The sequence below is a fragment of the Ornithodoros turicata genome, chromosome 6 (genome assembly GCF_037126465.1).
Source record: "Ornithodoros turicata isolate Travis chromosome 6, ASM3712646v1, whole genome shotgun sequence".
NCBI classification, from domain to species: Eukaryota; Metazoa; Arthropoda; class Arachnida; order Ixodida; family Argasidae; genus Ornithodoros; species Ornithodoros turicata.
In genome coordinates, this window is record NC_088206.1 from 39,433,283 (window position 1) to 39,452,481 (window position 19,199).

General features: G+C 49.2%; 2 protein-coding genes across 2 annotated transcripts; both read right to left on the reverse strand.

The window, feature by feature from the left end:
* Positions 1 to 15,409: 15,409 nt before the first annotated feature.
* Positions 15,410 to 16,669, reverse strand: LOC135398514 (uncharacterized). The gene has a single exon (XM_064629920.1). The coding sequence runs from the start codon at positions 16,667 to 16,669 to the stop codon at positions 15,410 to 15,412; it is 1,260 nt and encodes a 419-aa protein (XP_064485990.1).
* A 60-nt stretch (positions 16,670 to 16,729) lies between these two features.
* Positions 16,730 to 17,665, reverse strand: LOC135398515 (uncharacterized). The gene has a single exon (XM_064629921.1). The coding sequence runs from the start codon at positions 17,663 to 17,665 to the stop codon at positions 16,730 to 16,732; it is 936 nt and encodes a 311-aa protein (XP_064485991.1).
* Between the last annotated feature and the right edge of the window lie 1,534 nt (positions 17,666 to 19,199).

Sequence of the window (19,199 nt, forward strand, 5' to 3'; positions counted from 1 at the left end):
GTTTGTTTCGGGGCGGGCGTTCCTCAGGGAGCGTACAGGGAGCTCGCGAATGCACTTGGCTGGCTCGCGCCCTTAGGGCGCCCCTTAGGGATACTGCGCTTTGGGAAACGAAATTCTCCTCCCTCAGGGCTGGCGCCTACATAGGGAGCCCTCAGGGTTCGTCGGGAATACGGGGGTAAAACTCTACTGCATTGCAAAGATGGTACATCTCGCACACTCTTGGAAACAGCTTTTATCACTCACACCCCAGGTTGCATTAGTAATCCGTCTATAGTTATCGCCCCTTGCATTTATAATCTGATCACCCCACATAGACTATTCCACTTTCTTGATGCTTTCCTTCCCTCCTTGCTTACTTAATAAAGGCGAATGGAAGTGACATTTAACATGACTCGAAACCCTGCTTCATCTCTGAAGCTCTCCACAAGGAGTCACCATGCAAAATATTTTCGCTCTGCGGCGTATTGTCACTGCGCAACAAAAGACAGTCGGAAAGAGCAGTCGCGGACGGGAGATACGAGCCCTGCGTGACGTAGGGTGCGTTTTCTTATTGAACCCGAGTAGCCAGGAGTTGGGTAACGACGTCAGAGCCTTTATCATCACGTGACACCAGAGTAACCACCTTCAACCGTAATTTTCGAACGGCTTGAGTTACTCTGCGCTCAAATGGCGGACTGGCCTGACGGGCGAGACGATGTGGAAGTGCTGACAGACACTCTGTTTAACAACTTACCGCACATGCGTGCACTCTAGCAGATTTTGAAAATGTTTGATAGTTTTTAACCAGTCCTACACTTCCAAATTGAACACCACCGAAATTATCTGTCAACAACTGTGTCTGTCGAAACTGTCTGGCTACTCTGGCTATTTTTCGCCGACTGAGAGTAACTCAGAGTTGCCAGAGTTGAATAAGGCGCGTGTGGACGTATTCTGCGACAGCTCCGCTGTTAGGCTTAAATTCATTCTCAAGAGATTGCTCGTTTTGTATCCTTTTGTTAGTTGTGTGAGTGTGGTTTTCAAGTGTGTGTTTCAAGCGCTGAGCGGCTTACAGAGTGTAGCTGGGTCTCGTAGGCTGAGACGCCGGCAGAGCAATGGATGAGGGCCAGGACGACCGCATCCTGGTTTTTAAGGTAAGAGCCCCTCAGGGGTACTTTGGGAAGGATGTTTTGGATGCGTGTAAGAAGGTAGCCCCCGGCAGGGTCCGCGGTGCACAGAATCAGGGTTATGGCTTCTATGAGGTAGTTATGAACGATATGGAGGGTGTCAGGTTACTGAAGGAAGAGGGAGGTGTAGTAATTGGTGGAAAAAGGGTAGAGGCATATTATTTGGGAGCGAAAATGCGAAGGATAACTGTATTTCGGTACCCCATTGATTATCCTGATACCGACTTGGAAAAAGAGTTAGGACAGTATGGATTGGTGATCAAGACTCAAAGGGAAAAATATGGTGGTGAGCATGAAGACTGCGAAACTGGAACAAGATTGGTGATCATGGAGCTGAATGGGGACCTTCCAAATTTTTTGACGGTGAGGGGTGTCAGAATTGAGTGCCTGTATCAATGGGTCACACGGAGATGTGCGAAGTGTGACGCAACTGATCACCTGGCTCGTGATTGTAAGGCTCATAGATGCCGCTGGTGTGGGTCTTATTACGAGGTGGAGTGTGGGAAATGTAAAAGTGACTTGGCAAGAAAAAGGAACGTCCCGGCAGATATAAGGCTATCTGCTTGGGGAGGTGTGGTTGAGTAAAAGAGTACGCCATGGGTGTCAGAGGAGAACTTTCCACGTTTGGAAAGTACAGAACAGCAGGAAGTGCAGCAGGAGGTTGTAGTAGATGTAGTGGTGGGTGGAGGTGTAGATGTAGTGGATGATATCAAGTTGGACACCACAGTCGTAGAGAAGGATGGGGAAGTTAAAATGAAAGAAGTTGTCAGTGGGAAGAAACAGGGAGAAATGGGGGCTTGTGATAAGCAGCAAGAGGTAGGAGGAAAAGGTTTAGCGGAAGAAACGAAGGTCAGCAAGGAGGTTGAGGGAAGCATAAATGATGAAAGTAAGGGTGAAGGAACGGAAGAAAAGCGAGGGTCAGAGGTTCGCATTGGCAATGCTGAAGAGGAAGCAAGCCAGGACGATGCTTCCTCTGTAACAAGCACAACCTTAAGTGTGTCTTCAGTGTCACAAATTACATATTCTGACAGTGGAGAAAGCTTCCACAGGATGGTTTCAGACGAAAGTGAAGGACAAGAAAGCGAGGAAGTTGACAAGAAGGGCCCTGGTATGGCTTTAAAAAGGAGAAGGGTATCTAGGAAGGCAAAAAAGGTGGTAGAAAGGCGAAGGTCGATATTTAAGACAAAGTTGTTAAGTTATTACTGGGTCAGGCAGTTCAGTTTCCTCCACTTCACTCCAGTCCATTATGATGTTCAAATTCCTAACATTTAATGCAAGAGGATTTAGAAGTAAACCGAAACAAAATGAAGTAATCCAACTGTCGAAATTTTTGGGAGTTAACTGTATCCTAATTCAAGAGACGCATTGGCACAAACAACAAGAAGCAATGGAATTCGATAAAATATTTAACACAAAGTCGTACTGGAGTTATGGAACGCACAACTCAAAAGGGGTTGGAATCATTTTGCTACAACCAAGGAGCATAAGAGTACTTAAATTCGAAAAAGACATCGGTGGGAGAGTAATTACAGTGGATATAGCCCACGGAGGAGGAGTACTTAGAATAATTAACGTGTATGGGCCAAACAGAGCAAAAGAATCGGAGGAGTTCAATAAAGATGAACTTCCGTATTATTTTATTGGGGCTCCCAATTTTATACTTGGTGGAGACTTTAACTGCGTAACTGATACTAGAGATACATCATCAGGAAAACATTCCAACAGTAGTGGTGCTAGACACTTGGAGTGGGCAATACAAAAATTCCAGCTACAAGATTCGTGGCCAATAGCAGGTGGGGGAGGAACGGGCTTTACCCGCCTCAATAAAAAAGGGGGAAGTAGAATCGACAGAATATATATATCAAGTCGAATGGCACAGAAAGTAAAAGACGTTAAAACTTGTGGGGGACGTTATCGCCGGCACGTGGATGTGACACCCGCTGTGGGACTTATCTCGCTTATCTTGTTTACCTGTGGTGGCAAGGTTCGCCACCGGTTCCTATTGGAGGTGTGGCCTCCGGTGAACCTAATAAAAGCGGAGGGAACCATTTGGCCGGGGCTGTTTTGCCGTGGGGGTTCAGGCTGAGCGGTTGGTCTGGCAGCCGGTGAGATGTAATAAACCTTGCTGTCTTCTGGTAAGCTAGGCTTTGTTGAGGGTCTCCCTCGTAAACTGGACATCTGTCCCACAAGTGGCGCCCAACCGGCTCGTCTGTCTGGTTGCGAGGAAGACCCAGTAGGTTTCCAAAAAGTTTAAAAGGGTATTTCTGGTGGTCTCATTTGACTTTTGGATTGGCATGACTGGGTGGTTGGATAGCGGCAGCGCTGCGGAATTCCAGCGCGCTTCCTTTCCCCCTTTTCGCAAATTGCTGCATGTTAATAACGGGTCATACCTTCGTCCTGTTCTTATTTTGAATGTTGTTTACGCTGATTGGATAGGCGCGGAGGGTTAGTGTTGGGTAGCAGTTATACCGCGGATTTCCGGTGTGCTCCCTTTTTTGCCCTCATCCGTTCTGTCCTTGCGTGTTTTACGTCAAATAGCCGGCCTTGGAGCGTGACCGTTGGTAGGTTTTCTTTTTTGACGCTTTCATTTTCTGCTAAATTCGGTTGCGGTCGTTTTTGTTTTCTAGTTCCCGCCACGGACCTATATCACCCGCTTCAGCCCCCAACCTCCGCCCCCCAGGGTAGGGGAGATACACCGCTTAGCGTGTACTTCACGTGGTGCAGCGCCGTTGACGCCCAGCAGGTGCACGGTTCAGACCCGTGAAAAGTAGTGCTGACTGCGCACTTGCAGTGCCGCGATCTGCTACCACCGTACGACAGAGCGCTTGTCAAGTGTGGCGTCGTCGGGGGAAAGTGCCTTGACGTAGGTTTGGCATCGCCACCGCAAACGCAGGCGCCACTGCGACATTACGTGCATGTGCCTTTGCAAGTACTTTGTACGAATGGATCGCAGCCTTGCATGATCAGCAGCCTGCCTTATCAGACGACAACGGAAATATCAGACGAGATTGAAATCAGGTGCGCCGTGCCGGTGCCTTCGTTTGATGTCGCAAGTTGCGTGCTTCGGCTATATCATGCAGATTTGCACCAGTTCCAATTTCGAACCAGGTTGCACACGCTGTAGCTCACGCCCTTGCAGACGTAGCTCAGTGGCATTGACTATCTCGGTCTTTAGTGCATACTGCATCCGACTTAGTCTTTTCCGTGCGTTTCCCGTCTTCACGGTTACTCACGATGCATTCGGGGTTTAGTCAGACCCTAGCCGCCAGGAGATTCCTTCTGACCATTTGTACTGTTTCACTGTTTTATTGTTTTTAGAAGGAATGACACCGAGGCACCAAGCAGGGGAGCGCAGCTCCTCCCACCGCCAACTTCGTGAAAAGCGTAATCAGTTTTCTGCTCCTGATGTCAACACTGCTGCCCGACCAGCATCGCATTCCGTAGCCACGTGGACTGTCGTCGAAAGCGGCCGCCCTGTGTCGTGGGCGTCGAGATCCCGTTAGAGTTCCCAACCTAGACCGTTGAGGGGAATGGACCCGAACCATATCCCGCATCCCTTCCGAGGCCTGACCCTGGAGGTTCGTCACTCCGCCGACCCTCTTCTGCCCATGACGGACGAGGAAAGGCGTATCCTATGCCCTTTGTGTGGCGTCCCTGAGCTTCACCGTACCGCCCACCGTCGGGGAAATCTTCACCATGCTCGCACGGAGGCCCAGAGGTCCGCTTCGAGTTCAGTGGAGTCAAACATTGCTGCTGCCCTGGCTCTGCTCCGACGTCATTGCCCGGACCTCCTGAGAGGACCTGTCCCGCCTACACTCGACCGACCTGGTGCAGCTCCAGTTGTGGTTCCCGAAGACCCGGAAGATATCATGCTAGACGCAGATGATCTCCTCCTGTGAGATTGAGGAGGGGGGAATGTGAGGGACGTTATCGCCGGCACGTGGATGTGACACCCGCTGTGGGACTTATCTCGCTTATCTTGTTTACCTGTGGTGGCAAGGTTCGCCACCGGTTCCTATTGGAGGTGTGGCCTCCGGTGAACCTAATAAAAGCGGAGGGAACCATTTGGCCGGGGCTGTTTTGCCGTGGGGGTTCAGGCTGAGCGGTTGGTCTGGCAGCCGGTGAGATGTAATAAACCTTGCTGTCTTCTGGTAAGCTGGGCTTTGTTGAGGGTCTCCCTCGTACACTGGACAGAGGGACTACGACCCCGAGTGATGGGATGGCGAGTATTGATCCCACAAACTATCGAAACAATTGACATTTCCGATCACAGGGGTGTCTTGTAGGAAGTGACAGAAATGGGGTTTCCGGGTTCCCAACGTCCATGGAGAATGAATATAAAGTTGCTCGACCTCCCAGAAGTTGACCAAGAAGTCAAAGACATAATCCAGAGAGGGGTCAAGGATAGTGACCATACTTTTCATTGGTGGGATAAGCTGAAAAATACTGTAAAAAAGTGCCTTAAGGGCTGGGGTAAGAAAAAAGCGCATGAGAAGCGTGCAATGACGCACAAGCTCCAGGAACACTTGCGGCGGTTGCAACAGTTCGGCGTGGGAGTACTCTCCGGTGTGAGCTACACCTCCGCCAAAGATCACGTCGCACTCCTGAGGGAGGAAAGGTGGGAGGTGTTGAGGTATATGGCGGCGAGGGACAGTCTAGAGAAGGAAGCCTGGTGCTCCCGGAGGCTCCTCTCTAAACATCTGGCTTTAGCGCAACCGCCCATGGAGGCCCTCATGACCAAGGGCGGACGAGTCACCCAGCAAAGTGAAATAGCCATTGTGGCAAGAGAGTTCTACGCTAACAGGTTTGAGAACGGACTCACGGCAGGTGATTCCTTCTGCGGGGGAAAGGCAGGAAAAGGCATAGAACTTAGCTGCAAGGAGGTGCAGTAGGCTGTTACAAGCCTGAAGAATGGGAAGTCGCCGGGACCCGACGGGTTTCCGGCAGAGGTCTACAAACGGTATTGGGACATCCTGGGCCCCTCTTTGGTGAATGTGCTTAATGGTGCACTTCAGAAAGGTACATTTCCAGAAACCTTCCTGGAAGGAACGGTCACTCTGCTGTGCAAGGACCAGCAGCGTAAGGAGGAGTTGGGCGCCTGGAGACCCATAACGTTGTTAAATTTAGATTATACATATTAGCAAGGGCAGTCGTGGGCCGAATACAAGGAAATATGGAAGAATGGGTGTCACTAGCCCAGGGTGCTGCAGTTAAAGGTCGAAGAATTCAAAGGAAAATATGGGAGCTAAGAGATGTTATAGAATGGACAAGCAGAAGGAGAATAAAGAGTATTCTCATGACCTTAGACCAAGAAAAGGCATTTGACCGGCTTAAGCACGCGTATTTAAGAGATACATTAGAAGGAATTGGGACGGAAAATCCAATAATAAACACAATAGGAGCCATGTATGAAAACGCCAGGAGTAGGTTACTTATCAATGGGCAATTGGGAAAGAGCTTTCAGGTCAAAAGAGGAGTAAGGCAAGGTTGCCCCCTTTCTCCCCTGCTGTATGTGTTAGCCTTTGATAGGTTATTACGAGGGCTGAACCAGTCTGAGGCAGTGAAAGGGGTTGGATTACCTGGGGCAGTACAGTGTAAAACCATAGTGGCCTACGCAGATGATCTCACTATGGTAGTTCAAGGCGAAAAGGAAGTTGAGAAAGCTCTAGAAGTAATGGAAGAAGATGAGACAATGAGCGGGGCGAAAATAAATAGAGACAAATCAAAATTGATATATTTAGGTGGGGAGAAGCCTAGGAAAGATCTGGGCTTGAGTATTGTGGAGGAGACCAAAATCCTCGGAGTCAGGTTTAATAAGGACGGGGTTTCACACACCAATTGGATGCAGTTGGAAAAATACTTGGAAAAATTTAAGGAAGACTATGTTGAACCGGGAACGCCACTTACAGCTCGAGCGCAGATTGTCAAAAGAATTATGATACCAAGATGTGCGTACCTGTTTTCTGTCGCTTACCCTTCTCCTGAAATATGCCGTAGAATTGAGAAACTCTGCTTTCAGTTTATATGGGATGGGAAAACGCAATGGGTAGCGCAAGAGAAAATGAAACTGCCTATTGATGTGGGGGGCCTACAGATTGCTGATCTGAAACAACTGTCAGAAGCACATGCTTTACATGGAATATATAGGATGTTGGATGGCAAGGACATCGGACAGCAGGTGACAAAATTTTGGCTGGGAATAAACATAAGACGTTTTCGCCAACACGGGATAGATCATAGGAGTCCAATGTCGGAATGGCAGCCAGCAATTTATGAAGCAGGGAAGCACACTTTGCTGCAATTGAAAAGATTAGACAACAGCAAAGACTACAGTGGAAGCTCAGTCGCTGAATTATACAGAGATCTGAGGGGGAAAGAAATAGAGAAATATCCATCTACAATAACAGCGGAAGCTTGGAAAAGAATTCTTAGTTACTGGTTAGAAGGCAAAAGAAAATCATTCCTGTGGAAAATTGCGCATGAGGTCATACCAGTGAGGGACAAGTTTTATCTGTGGGGTAAAAGCCGCAGAAGGGACTGCGAGCTTTGCGGTCAAATAGAAACGGTGAGGCACGCAGTCTTCGAGTGTAAGGTACCGGTGTACCTGTGGTCCTATTTTAAGAAATATTTTGGATTAAGTAACTTGACATTTGAAGAAGCTATGGGAATACATGTTGGGAAAGTAACCAAAAGACAACAGGAATTTTACATGTTAGTAGCAGTCGAAATCGCATATCAAGCTTGGGTAAACAGGTGTAGAGTGGTGCATGGTGGTGACTGCTGGGGTAAAGAACGTATGAGAAATATAATCAGCTATTGCGTACGAACTTGGCTTGGGAGGGAGCGGCTAAGGTTAGGAGCAAAAAACTTCTCGAAACAGTGGCAGTGTAAAGGGTTCAGGGTAGTGGAGGGTATTATTAAATTTAAATTGGCAGATTAGTTAAATGAATTTAGAATATACTATCGCCGCAAGACAAGGAGGAGATCTATCGGAATTTTGGGGTGAGTTAACTGTAAAGCACAGGAGTGTTGACGCTCTTCTGAAGCACACGATACAGCGTTACACTCAAGTGCAAAAGCAATGGGGCAGAGTTTTAGAACTGGCCTCGGTTGTTGACTTGGTTGGGGAAAATAAAGCAAATCAGTAAATTAAGGATATAGGGAGTGGTAGGCTAAAAGATAAGGAAGATGGGCTCACTAATTTTGTGACTCATCTAATCAGTCAACAATACAAATAAGAAAACGCACCCGTAGTAACTGCTCAGGACCTTTTTTTTTTCTTCTCGGCTCACGCGCCGCTTATACATGGGTGCTTTTTCTTATTCAACTCTGGCAACTCCGAGTTATTCACCGCCGGCGAAAAATAGCCAGAGTAGCCAGATTAGCGGAAATGATGTCATAACTCTGCGGCGAAAATTAGCCAGAGTAGCCAGGGAGTGACAACTCTACTCTGCTCGGCTCTGTGTGTATTGGCATCTGCTCTGAAGAAGGGTAGCCGTCGTTCTGTCGTCACACACATGCTAGCAGACGAGGATGCGTCGTCTGCTACCAACCGTCCTGTTGACAGACAATATGGGTGGTGTTCATTTTCGAAATGTAGGACTGGTTAAAAACCGTCGAGCATTTTCAAAATCTGCTGGAGTGCACGCATCTGCGTTAAGTTGTTAAACAGGGTGTCTGCCAGCACTTCCACATCGTCTCGCCCGTCAGGCCATTTTGAGCGCAGAGTAACTCTAGCCGTTCGAAAATTACGGTCAAAGGTGGCTACTCTGGAGTCACGTGATGATAAAGGCTCGACGTCATTACCCAACTCCTGGCTACTCGAGTTGAATAAGAAAACGCACCCCATGCTTGAGCTGTGCCGGTGGACGTCACTGGTCACGTGCCGGAGCCCGGGATACGTCACGACATGTTCTACTTCGCCGATGCGCTCTTTGGATGTAGAGAGAGTTTCTGAAAGGTCTGCGGAACAGCGCCTTGCGCGCGCTCTGTAGGTTACCTCCGCTCATCGTTCTTACGCAGGAGCTCACTTTATTCGTTGCAGAAGACGTCGCAGCGACAAACAAAAAATATTTTAGGGGTCACTTCCATGCTTCATTCGGTATCTTCCATATCTTTCGGTTGCAGATAACAAAAACGTAAGGCATCCTTGTCGGACACAACGGTCTCCTCTCTGCTTTGTTTTACTTTTATTCGGCCTCGGCGCTAACCGTTGAAAGAATTCCCCTCTCTCTCCCAGTGATTTTTGTCAAAGGTACATGACAATTTGCTGAGAGGTGGACTGGCCCATTCTCAGCAGGGGCACGGCAGAATTTTCAAACGAATAGTTGATACGCGGAAAGCCCAGTAATGAAGAAAGGTTTCGCGCCCGGCAAACATGTTGGCGCCGCCTGGTGGGAGAACGGTGGAAAGCGGAAGTTAAATATTTTGCAAATGTACTACTCAACTGAAGAGGAACATCACAAAAAATTACTATCGCGACATGACTAACATTACACTTCTGGTAAGATTCTGTGTCAACGATTAAATACGATCACAGCTCCAGGTCAAATTAAAACATATTTCATGGTGAAGTTTGCAAGCTTGCTTGCATATTTTACAGTTTGCTCGCAAAAGTCCGTCTGGGAAACGGCAACATCCTCTTTGTATGATGTGACGGCCAGATCGCCTCGCAGGCGGGTCGTAGCACCCAGGGCCGGCGTCTACGGGGGGCCGGGGGGGGGCATTACCCCCAGACGTCCGCCGAGGGGGCTGGGAGTCCACGGTGTTTCGCGTCCCACAAACCGATGGCGTAGTCGTCTGAAATACCATTTAATTAGGTGTATTCCTCATAAAACACTCTTAAAGTTGATGTTTAAAAACAAGAACACTCTTAAACGGGGAGTATTATGTTGAAAAGCCTCTTAGACTGAAGTATTTTCTGGCAGATACTCTATGGAGTTCATTGGTAGCCTCCGTCGATCCACTCTGGATCCCCCACCATTTCGGTGGCAGTTGCAGTCTAGAAAGCAGACGACTCCTTCCACATTCAATTGAATTTTTCAGAGGAGCGCGCCACGCCATGGACTGGATCATAAATCTGGTGTTGCATATCGAGGAGAACACAAGTGGGCACATCATGGGGTCATATTCTTGGATATCAAAAGAGTGTGCGACACCGTGAGCCACTTGCACGTATTAAATGTACTACGCGCTTGATATTGCCACGAATCATCATCGCGAAACTTCCAGGGCAGGCACGAAACGGTACATCTTATCCCGGCGCATGCTGAAGAAGAAGCAAGAAGCTTCCAGACACATCGCCTGCTCTCTGGCAAGCTCTCTGCTCTGAGCTAGCTCTCTGAACAACTGAGTCCAAAGAATGAATGCTCCAGCTTGGAGCGCACAAGCATTTAAGCGTCGCGCCGAAAAGTCTAGAAACAGCACGTGCGTGTGCCAGAGAGCAGGCGATGTGTCTGGAAGCTTCTTGCTTCTTCTTCAGCATGCGCCGGGATGAGATGTACCGTTTCGTGCCTGCCCTGGAAGTTTCGCGATGATGATTCGTGGCATTGGGCACGACGGCGCCGAACGTGTCATCGCTTACGCAAGCAGAACGCTAACCAAGGCAGAGAAGAACTATTCGACGACCGAAAAAGAGTGCCTTGCACTCATATGGGCCATCACAAAGTTGCGCCCCTACCTGTACGGACGGCCGTTCAAGGTGGTAACAGACCACCTTTCTCTGTGCTGGCTGGCTGGTTTAAGGGACCCCTCAGGACGCCTAGCGAGATGGAGCCTCCGATTACAGGAGTATGACGTAACCGTCACTTACAAGTCAGGAAGAAAACACAACGACGCCGACTGCCTGTCCCGATCACCACTCCAGCGACAGGACAACAGCCTCGAGGACGACGACGCCTTCCTCGGTCTAATGAGCGCGACTACCATGTCTACCAAGCAGTATAACGACCCCGAATTGAAGACACTCGTCGACTATCTGCAGGGCCGCGCCGACAATGTTCCTCCCATCTTCAGAAGATCACTCCCAAGTTTCTCCCTACGTAATGGTGTTCTCTACAAAGAAAACCACGCACCACAAGGCACTACGTGGCTTCTCGTTGTGCCTGGGGACATGCGCACCGAGATTCTTGAATCCTGCCACGCCGAACCGTCATCAGGTCATTCGGGATACAGCCGGACACTGGCCCGTATAAGGGAAAAGTACTACTGGCCAAGACCGTACACCACTACGTAAGGACGTGCAGGGAATGCCAACGACGAAAAACGCCGCCGGTACGACCTTCTGGGTACCTTCAGCCAATCACACCGCCGTCGGCGCCGTTCGAGCAGATTGGGATGGATCTACTCGGGCCCTTCCCACGTTCGTCTTCCGGAAATCGTTGGATAATCGTCGCCACCGACTACCTGACACGCTATGCTGAGACTAAGGCACCTCCACAGGGCACAGCAACAGAAGTGGCGAAGTTCTTCATCGAGAACATCGTACTACGGCACGGAGCTCCGACCGCCTTAATCACCGATAGGGGAACGGCATTTACAAGCAGGCTAACACAAGAAATCCTTCGACTCAGCCACACCGCTCACCGGACGACAACGGCGTACCATCCGCAGACGAACGGGCTCACCGAACGCCTAAACAAAACCCTTGCCGACATGATTTCGATGTACGTCGACGTCGAGCACAAGACATGGGACGAAATACTGCCTTACATCACGTTCGCCTATAACACGGCTGTCCAAGAAACAACGGGATTCACACCGTTCCGCCTTGCACACGGCCATGACGCATCGACTATGCTAGACGCGATGCTGCCCCACGAACCCAGTGATGTGGAAACCGACGCTCTGGGGCGGATTACTGGCCACTCGTCGGTGCGTAGCGCAGCGTCGTCTCCATAGCAATGCGTGCTGCACGTGACTCGCTTCGTCGGGAGAAGGAAGAAGTGCCCTTACTCGCAGCCTTGCCATCCGCCGGAAGCTGCCGTTTACGCAATGGTCCAGGGAAAATGGCGGGCGCCCAAACCACGTGATCTCGAAGAGCCACTCACAGCGTCCCCGAGCTGCTGCGCTGGAAAAAAGCTCAGGCCCAGTGCGCATGCGCAGACCGACCTCCTTTCCCAACCTCCTTCCCCTTCTCTGCTCGGGTTTTTCGTCTCTCCTCTCGTCCCCCCTGCCCCCACCCGACTCGTCCGTTGGTTTGTCTTCGGCGCTTGCTGTCTTGATGTAGAGCAACGATCATGCTGTCCCGAAGCAGACAATCAAAAAGCGATAGTGTATGACAAATCCACTTTATTTGTCCTCGAGAACTGCCTCGAAAACAGTACATATCTTTTTACGTCTTGTAACAGGCTTCACTGGAGCTTTAGGTGCTTCGACATCCAAGGGCCGTTCAAAAGCCAATGCTGAGCTATGTGCGTCGTTGTTGCCGGTGGCTGCGGGAGAACTAAAACAAAACAAAAAATATATTGATGATCCGTAACTCTGCACGAAAATCACTGCTATGATAGGCAATCTATCTTGATTTCGTATTTGAACACCGAGGCATTTGTCACGAATGTTCTTAGATCACAGTAAATGAACGGCTGCGACGCGCATGAGGGGCAACTACACTCTAAGAAAAAAAGGTGTCAAAAAGGAGTCAAACGATACGCGGACACCCTCTCAGACGAAGGAGGTGTTGTGTTGACACTGCCTGCATTTCTGTACGCCTGCACAGGTGTCACTTCGACTCCCCATCCAAGCAGTGTTATTCTTACACCCCATTCTGAGTCCTCAGTAGGGTGTCCAAAGACAAAAAGGGACTTCCATGTAGACCATCTAAAACAGGTGCAACCGTGCCACCTTCCCAAGAGGTGCCACCTTGAGTCCCACGCCAAAGGGTGCTCAGTGGATACCTGCGTGGAGGGGAGACCAGTTAGAGACTCAGCGGGGCACCCTTACAAGTGGAATACAGAAGGGTATTCCACTAAGAGAGCTAGCAGAGCACCCTTGCGTGGGGCATCCAGAACACACCTCGATGGAAGAAGTTACAGGAGAGCACCCTTGCGAGGCGCCTTCAGAGAGCGCTTCAAATAACAGAACTTGCAGGGCACCTGTGAGAGAGGAATTCATACAGCACTTCGATTAGGGGAGCCAACGCAGCACCCTTGCGAGGGGAATCGAGAGGGCACTTCAATGGAGGAAGCTCGGAGAGCCACGTTGCGAGGGGCATTAAGGGAGCACTTCGATGCAGGGAGCTCTGAGAACCCCGCTGCGAAGGGCATCCAGCGAGCACTTCGGTGGAGGGAGTTACAGCAGGGCACCCTCGTGAGGCGCTTTCAGAGAGCACTTCGAATGAGGGAGCTAGCACAGCACCCTTGCCAGAGGAATCCATACAGCGCATCGATTAAGTTAGCCAGCAGAGCACCCTTGCGAGGGGAATCCACAGAGCACTTCAATGGAGGGGGTTACGAGAGAGCACCATTGCGGAGCGCCTTCAGAGTAACGGAGCTAGCTTCAAGTAACGGAGCTAGCAGAGCACCGTTGAGAGAGGAATTCATAGAGCACTTCAGTTAAGGGAGCCAGCAGAGCACCCTTCTGACAGGAATCGAGAAAGCATTTAGATTGCGGGAGCTACAGAAGATTGCAGTGAGAGGGGAACCCGGATAGCACTTCGATTCAGGGAGTTATAGCATAATACAATTCCAAGGGGCATTCAGAAAACACTTTAATAAGGGGAGTGAGGAGGGCACGCTTGCGCGGGAAATTCAGAAAGCGCTTCCAGATCGTCGTTACAAATGCGGACGAAACAACGCACGTTGTTTCACGCGTTTCACGAAGAGAGCAATAAACGGAAACTTGGTACTACCTTTGTGGTGCTTGAGTTGCAGTCAGGTGCAACAGTAGCACCTACTTGTAACTCAAGTACCAGAAAGAGACCCTCAGGTTTCCGTTTGTCATTCTCTTTGTGAAGCGCTTTGGCCCACTTTCCTTGGGACACACTATATCAGAGGTGGGCAATACTCCTCACTGTCTTTGCCCTTATCTCAATTTTCCTGGACGGAGCTTCGTCCTCGCCTCACCTCACCTCAACTCTGTATCAGAGAAGTCCCATCACCTACCCTCACCTCAAAAATAAATCTGAGACGTTTCCTCACCCCACCTCAAAAAAAAAAAAAAAATCAGAAAGTTTTCCTCGCCTCACCTCCCAACAATTATCAGAAAAGTTACCTCACCTCAGCATTTCCTGAGAAAATTTTTCCTCAACTGACCTCACCTCAGCCTTCCCCAAGAAAAATTTCCCTCGCCTCACCTCAAAATTTTTTTCAGAAAGTTTTCCTCGCCTATCCTCACCTCAGCGTGTCCTAAGAAAATTTTTCCTCGCCTCATCTTACCTCAATCATTGCTTCAAAAGTTTGCCCCTCACCTCACCTCACCTAAAAAATTCCGTGCGGTGAGGGTGAGGTGAGGGAGCTCTCACCCTCACAAGCCCTCGTGAGGGTGCCCACCTCTGCACTGTATACTTGGAGTGTAAGCACGACACGACTTCCTCAAGAGAGTGAAATATGTGACGGACAGTACACCCCGAAGGCAGTAGCATTTTCGCTATTTTTACTATCATAAGAAAAAAGAATTGTTTTCAAGTGAGCTAAACACTGTACCCCGAGGTGTTGTATCACGCTGTGCCAAACCTGATCTTGAATTTATTTCTACTATGTTAGTTGGACTCATAAGCGTGCTCCAGCTGCGTAAACAAATGCTTGCAGCAACACATGTTTTCTCTATTACCTATGCTATTAGTAAAGAATAAAGACAGAGCCCCGAAACTTTTTGGGCATGGCATCACTCGCTGGTTCATAGCGGCACACGGGCACGACGTGATAAAGAAAAGCGCCAGCTGTTGGTAGACCGAGCCCTTCTCTCCCCCCCCCCCCCCCCCCCCTCGAGCCTTTCTCCCCGTTGCGCCTGCCATCGCGGATTGCTGGCGACAGAACCGCTTTGACGGTACCGAGTTAAAACAAGTAATCTTGTGCGTCTTCATGATGCCTCTTGCTTGTCTTTCAATTGTGCAGCTGATAGTGCTACAGGTCCTTCTAAGTGTAAAGGTCATGCTACGACTTCGCACGCAGCATTCGACGTCTCTCTTTCTTTCTTTCTTTTTTTTCGTCCTTTTTGATAATTCGGGGTAAACAAAGAACATTTTTATTGAGACTTTGTATCCAGAACGACGTATCAGGATCTCAATCGATACAGTGTGAGGAAGGAAATTAGAAAGTTATTTCCCATTTGGGCACGACGAATCCGCCAAAATATAGATCCAACTTTTGAAACGAAGCCTCATCTCCAGGTGCGTTAAGCGCAATGTGGCCTGTACGACGCAGTTTGTACGCAAACGTGTGCCTGCAAAATGTATCCACTACCATCTCTTCCACTTGAAGATAAAACCTGCGTTTAGCGAAGTATAGTTGTTGGACTTGCACAAAGTTCGGATCGTCGCCGGTTTTCATGACAAGGATATCTCCTTTGGAATACGCAAGACCGTTGACCTTGGCAGAATCCGCTATGTTGACCATGCCACAGAACAAGTGCTGTGCGCAGGGATGTGCCTCTGTTTGCTCTGCAGGGCGTAGATTTGTCGCTGTAAAGCTGTTTTCCATGAAGCTGGAACCTAACTGGTAACTTTGTAACAGCTGATGCTTCTTTGCCAATGTGTAGGGGATATTGCCGTAATTGTGAACCCTAGCGGCGTGACTCTTGAAGAACTGGTGTTTTGCTTCAAACCGAAGGCACCAATATTGCCTCAGGGGGCCAAGCTCACTGGTGATTCGCGGATAATGAACCATGTAATGGAGCTTCGGATGCACACGAGCATTCGGGTACTTGGCCAAGAACATCATGAAAAATTCCTCGATCTTGTCTTCCAAATATTGGGGGCACTCAGAGGGCATTTTCTCCGCCAAAATAATGTCCGCCAGCTCCCGGAAGGTGAGGAATAGTTCCCACTTGTCGTTCCCCTCTGGTACGATGGGGCCCAAAATGAAAGGCATGAGACGAAAGAGGCACCATTTTTGAGAGGCAGAGCCCCTCATGGATTTGGAATCACTTAGAAATGACGCGCCGATCTTCTCAGGCCTGTTTTTGTTGTCGTTGGTGCCATACGGGAAAGTATCGGCACGCAGGATATCTTCGGCAGTTAGGACGTTATCTTCAACGAGTCCTCTGTGGGTGTAATGCATGATAACAACAAACGTCCCTTCGAACATATCGTGCATTACGTCTGGTGGAAGCTGGCGCGTAACGTCGAAGGATTCCAACTCCAGCAGTGGGGACTTTTCTCGCACACCGTACGCAGATGTCAAGTCAGGGTTCACTTGTATAGCTTCTAGCTGAGCACTGTGTGTCTTTGCATCTCGTACAATGCAGTGACGTTCGCTTTTGACTTCACCCAGTTGACTTGACCTCGTTAAACAATATCGGCAAACCCTGCCACAGCTGAAACTGCATGTGAAGCCGCCAACAGCGTGCATCGACAAGTTGTCGCCACAAAAGCCCACAACACGCACAAAAATTTTCCGCGAGCCCAGTGGTTAAGTAATATCCATTCCGTCAGTTGCAAGCACATTCAGGTCGCTAACCAGTGGTGCTAGAACCACGTCAAGATGACACTTCGTGTCTGGGTACTTTGCGACTATGGCAAAATGTATATGCTTTACCTGGGACCGAAATCTTGGATGGAGTTCCAAGAAGGTAAAATATACCACTAGTAGTTTGTGCACACCCCGTTTGGGACCAATGGGGTTCACTACTTCAAGCTCATCTGAGTACAAAATGATGTATGTGGTGGATGGATCCCTTGTGTCTTGGCGTCGTTGCTGTAGTGTGCCATCACGGAAACTGCTAATGATTTGTGGATCGCACTGGGGCTGGGGATTCAAAAGCGAGTCAGCAATCGTTGGGCTCTCCAGAACATTTATGATGACACTTGCAACAGGAACGTACTGAAACGACTCGTTCCTGTCGGCAGCGTAGTGACACTGAACGGGTTCCACGTAACGGAGGTGTCTCTTTGCGAACTGTTCTCGCTGGTAGGCTGTGCGAACTGGAGCAAAAAGTTGCTTCATGAAGTCACACTTTAGGAGCTGTCTTAGGTCATCATGTGTAGACAGAAGTTCGTCACCGATTTTGCAGCCTACTGTGTTTGTAAACTGCTCCCAGAGGGAACTCATCAGACATTCCAAGTCCCTAAACGCAGTTTCACAGGCCGACTCGGGAACTTTATGCTCTTGTGTCAGGCGGAAAAAGAGCCGACACACGTTTCTCGTAGCATCCTCAACGAGATCAAAGAATTCATACGACGGCCCTTCATGTGTCCACTCCCCCTCACTGCCCATATCGGGACGGTCCAGGATTTCGTCGCGTAGAGTGTAGTCGCTGGTATCGCTCTCTAGGTTCACATCTGGGACGGTGTCTCTCGATGCCTTGTTTATGTGCACATTGTAGAGGTGTTTCCTGTAGGAATTCATATGGGAGTAGGTTTTCTTGCAATCACCCACATCACAAACAACGTTGAAGTTCGATTCACCGCTGTGAGAGATTGCCAAATGCGAAGCAACACGTTGCTGTGTACACGCGAAGTACGGGCACTTCGGACATCGGAACACACAGCCAGACATTTTTGTTTAGAATTAAAGTCTTCCACACAACCACATGCCTCCGTGCAACAACGTCAGCTGATAAAACATCGTCTGCAACTTACAGTTCAAGACCGCTGTTCAAGTTCGCACCTACAACTACGTATCGCGCCGTTTACTATCAGTGTGTGAAAGAAGACGATAAGCATGCCCAAAAGTACGTTATCAACCTGTTGGACGGGTGATCACCCTCACCCGAACCTCCCTCCCCATTCGACAAGTTTGCGGCGCTTCTCCGTTGATAACAGTTTTCACCATGTTCGCGCGTTGAGTGCCCAGGTTGTTCATAGCTGTAGACCTACAGCGCATTAGGTAAGTCTAGCATCTAAAATAAGGAAGGTTCTGTTATCTCCGTTTTTCCGTTCACTCCCCTGTACTCTTGGTTCTCTTTAAGTGAGCTGAATTGCGGTCGCCAGTAGCACGATTTCCATGGAGGCTGCAGGTGCGTTAGGTGCGCGTGCTGTTTTTTTAGTGTGGCCTCAATTCGGTGTGTCCAATCGTAGTTGATCATATATGTGTTTGTCTAGGCGTCAGCACATATGCAAGAAAAGTTTAACAATTCCAATGCTTAGTTTGCTTACCTTTACAATTGACTCTATAGAGCCCACAGGAAGCATAGCTAATGCTTCTGAAATCATGTGCATTGTGGAGCATGGAGCTTCACGAAAGAAGCTCGTTGTAAAAGGGAAGAGGATGCTGTCCGATGTCAAAGAAGCCTTGCTGCAATCCACATTTAGTTACCTTGTCAACGACAAACTTATAGTTCAGGTACATCGCGTATGTTGCCCCTGTACTGCGTGTAACGCTATGTGCACATTCTAGGTGTTTGACACTGCGGTGAACGGTTTCATTGACTTTGAGGAAAGAGATGTTCTAGAATCGACAAACCTGAGGCTGGTGCAATCCAGCAGCACTGTGCTTGATGGAAGTGGGAACCCGCCTTATGAAAGGTATGGTGGTCACCATAAAACCCACAACGCACTACCATATTGAAATAGAGTCGACCCCCGTTTATCCAGACTTCATTTATCCGGATCCCGCGGTATCCGGACAAAAGGCACGGGAACGGATTTTCCTCCATGTATTTTGTTCTCGTTTATCCGGACTTCAGCTTCCGGACTCGGACAAGAATTCCAGGGAACGAAAGTCGAACATTCTTGTAATCCAGCTTCAGTTATCCGGACTACCGTGAGTAAGAGGAGACGCTGACCCCGCTTCGTCACCCTTTGCGCTGTTTTGGGGTTATTCCCGTCACACGTCAGGGACCTTCATTCCTCCATAGGGGAGACAACCGTGCACGATGACCCCCTTTTCTATTTGTGTGCGTTGGGTCACGTTGACCAGTCGAGTCATTTGGAAATATCTC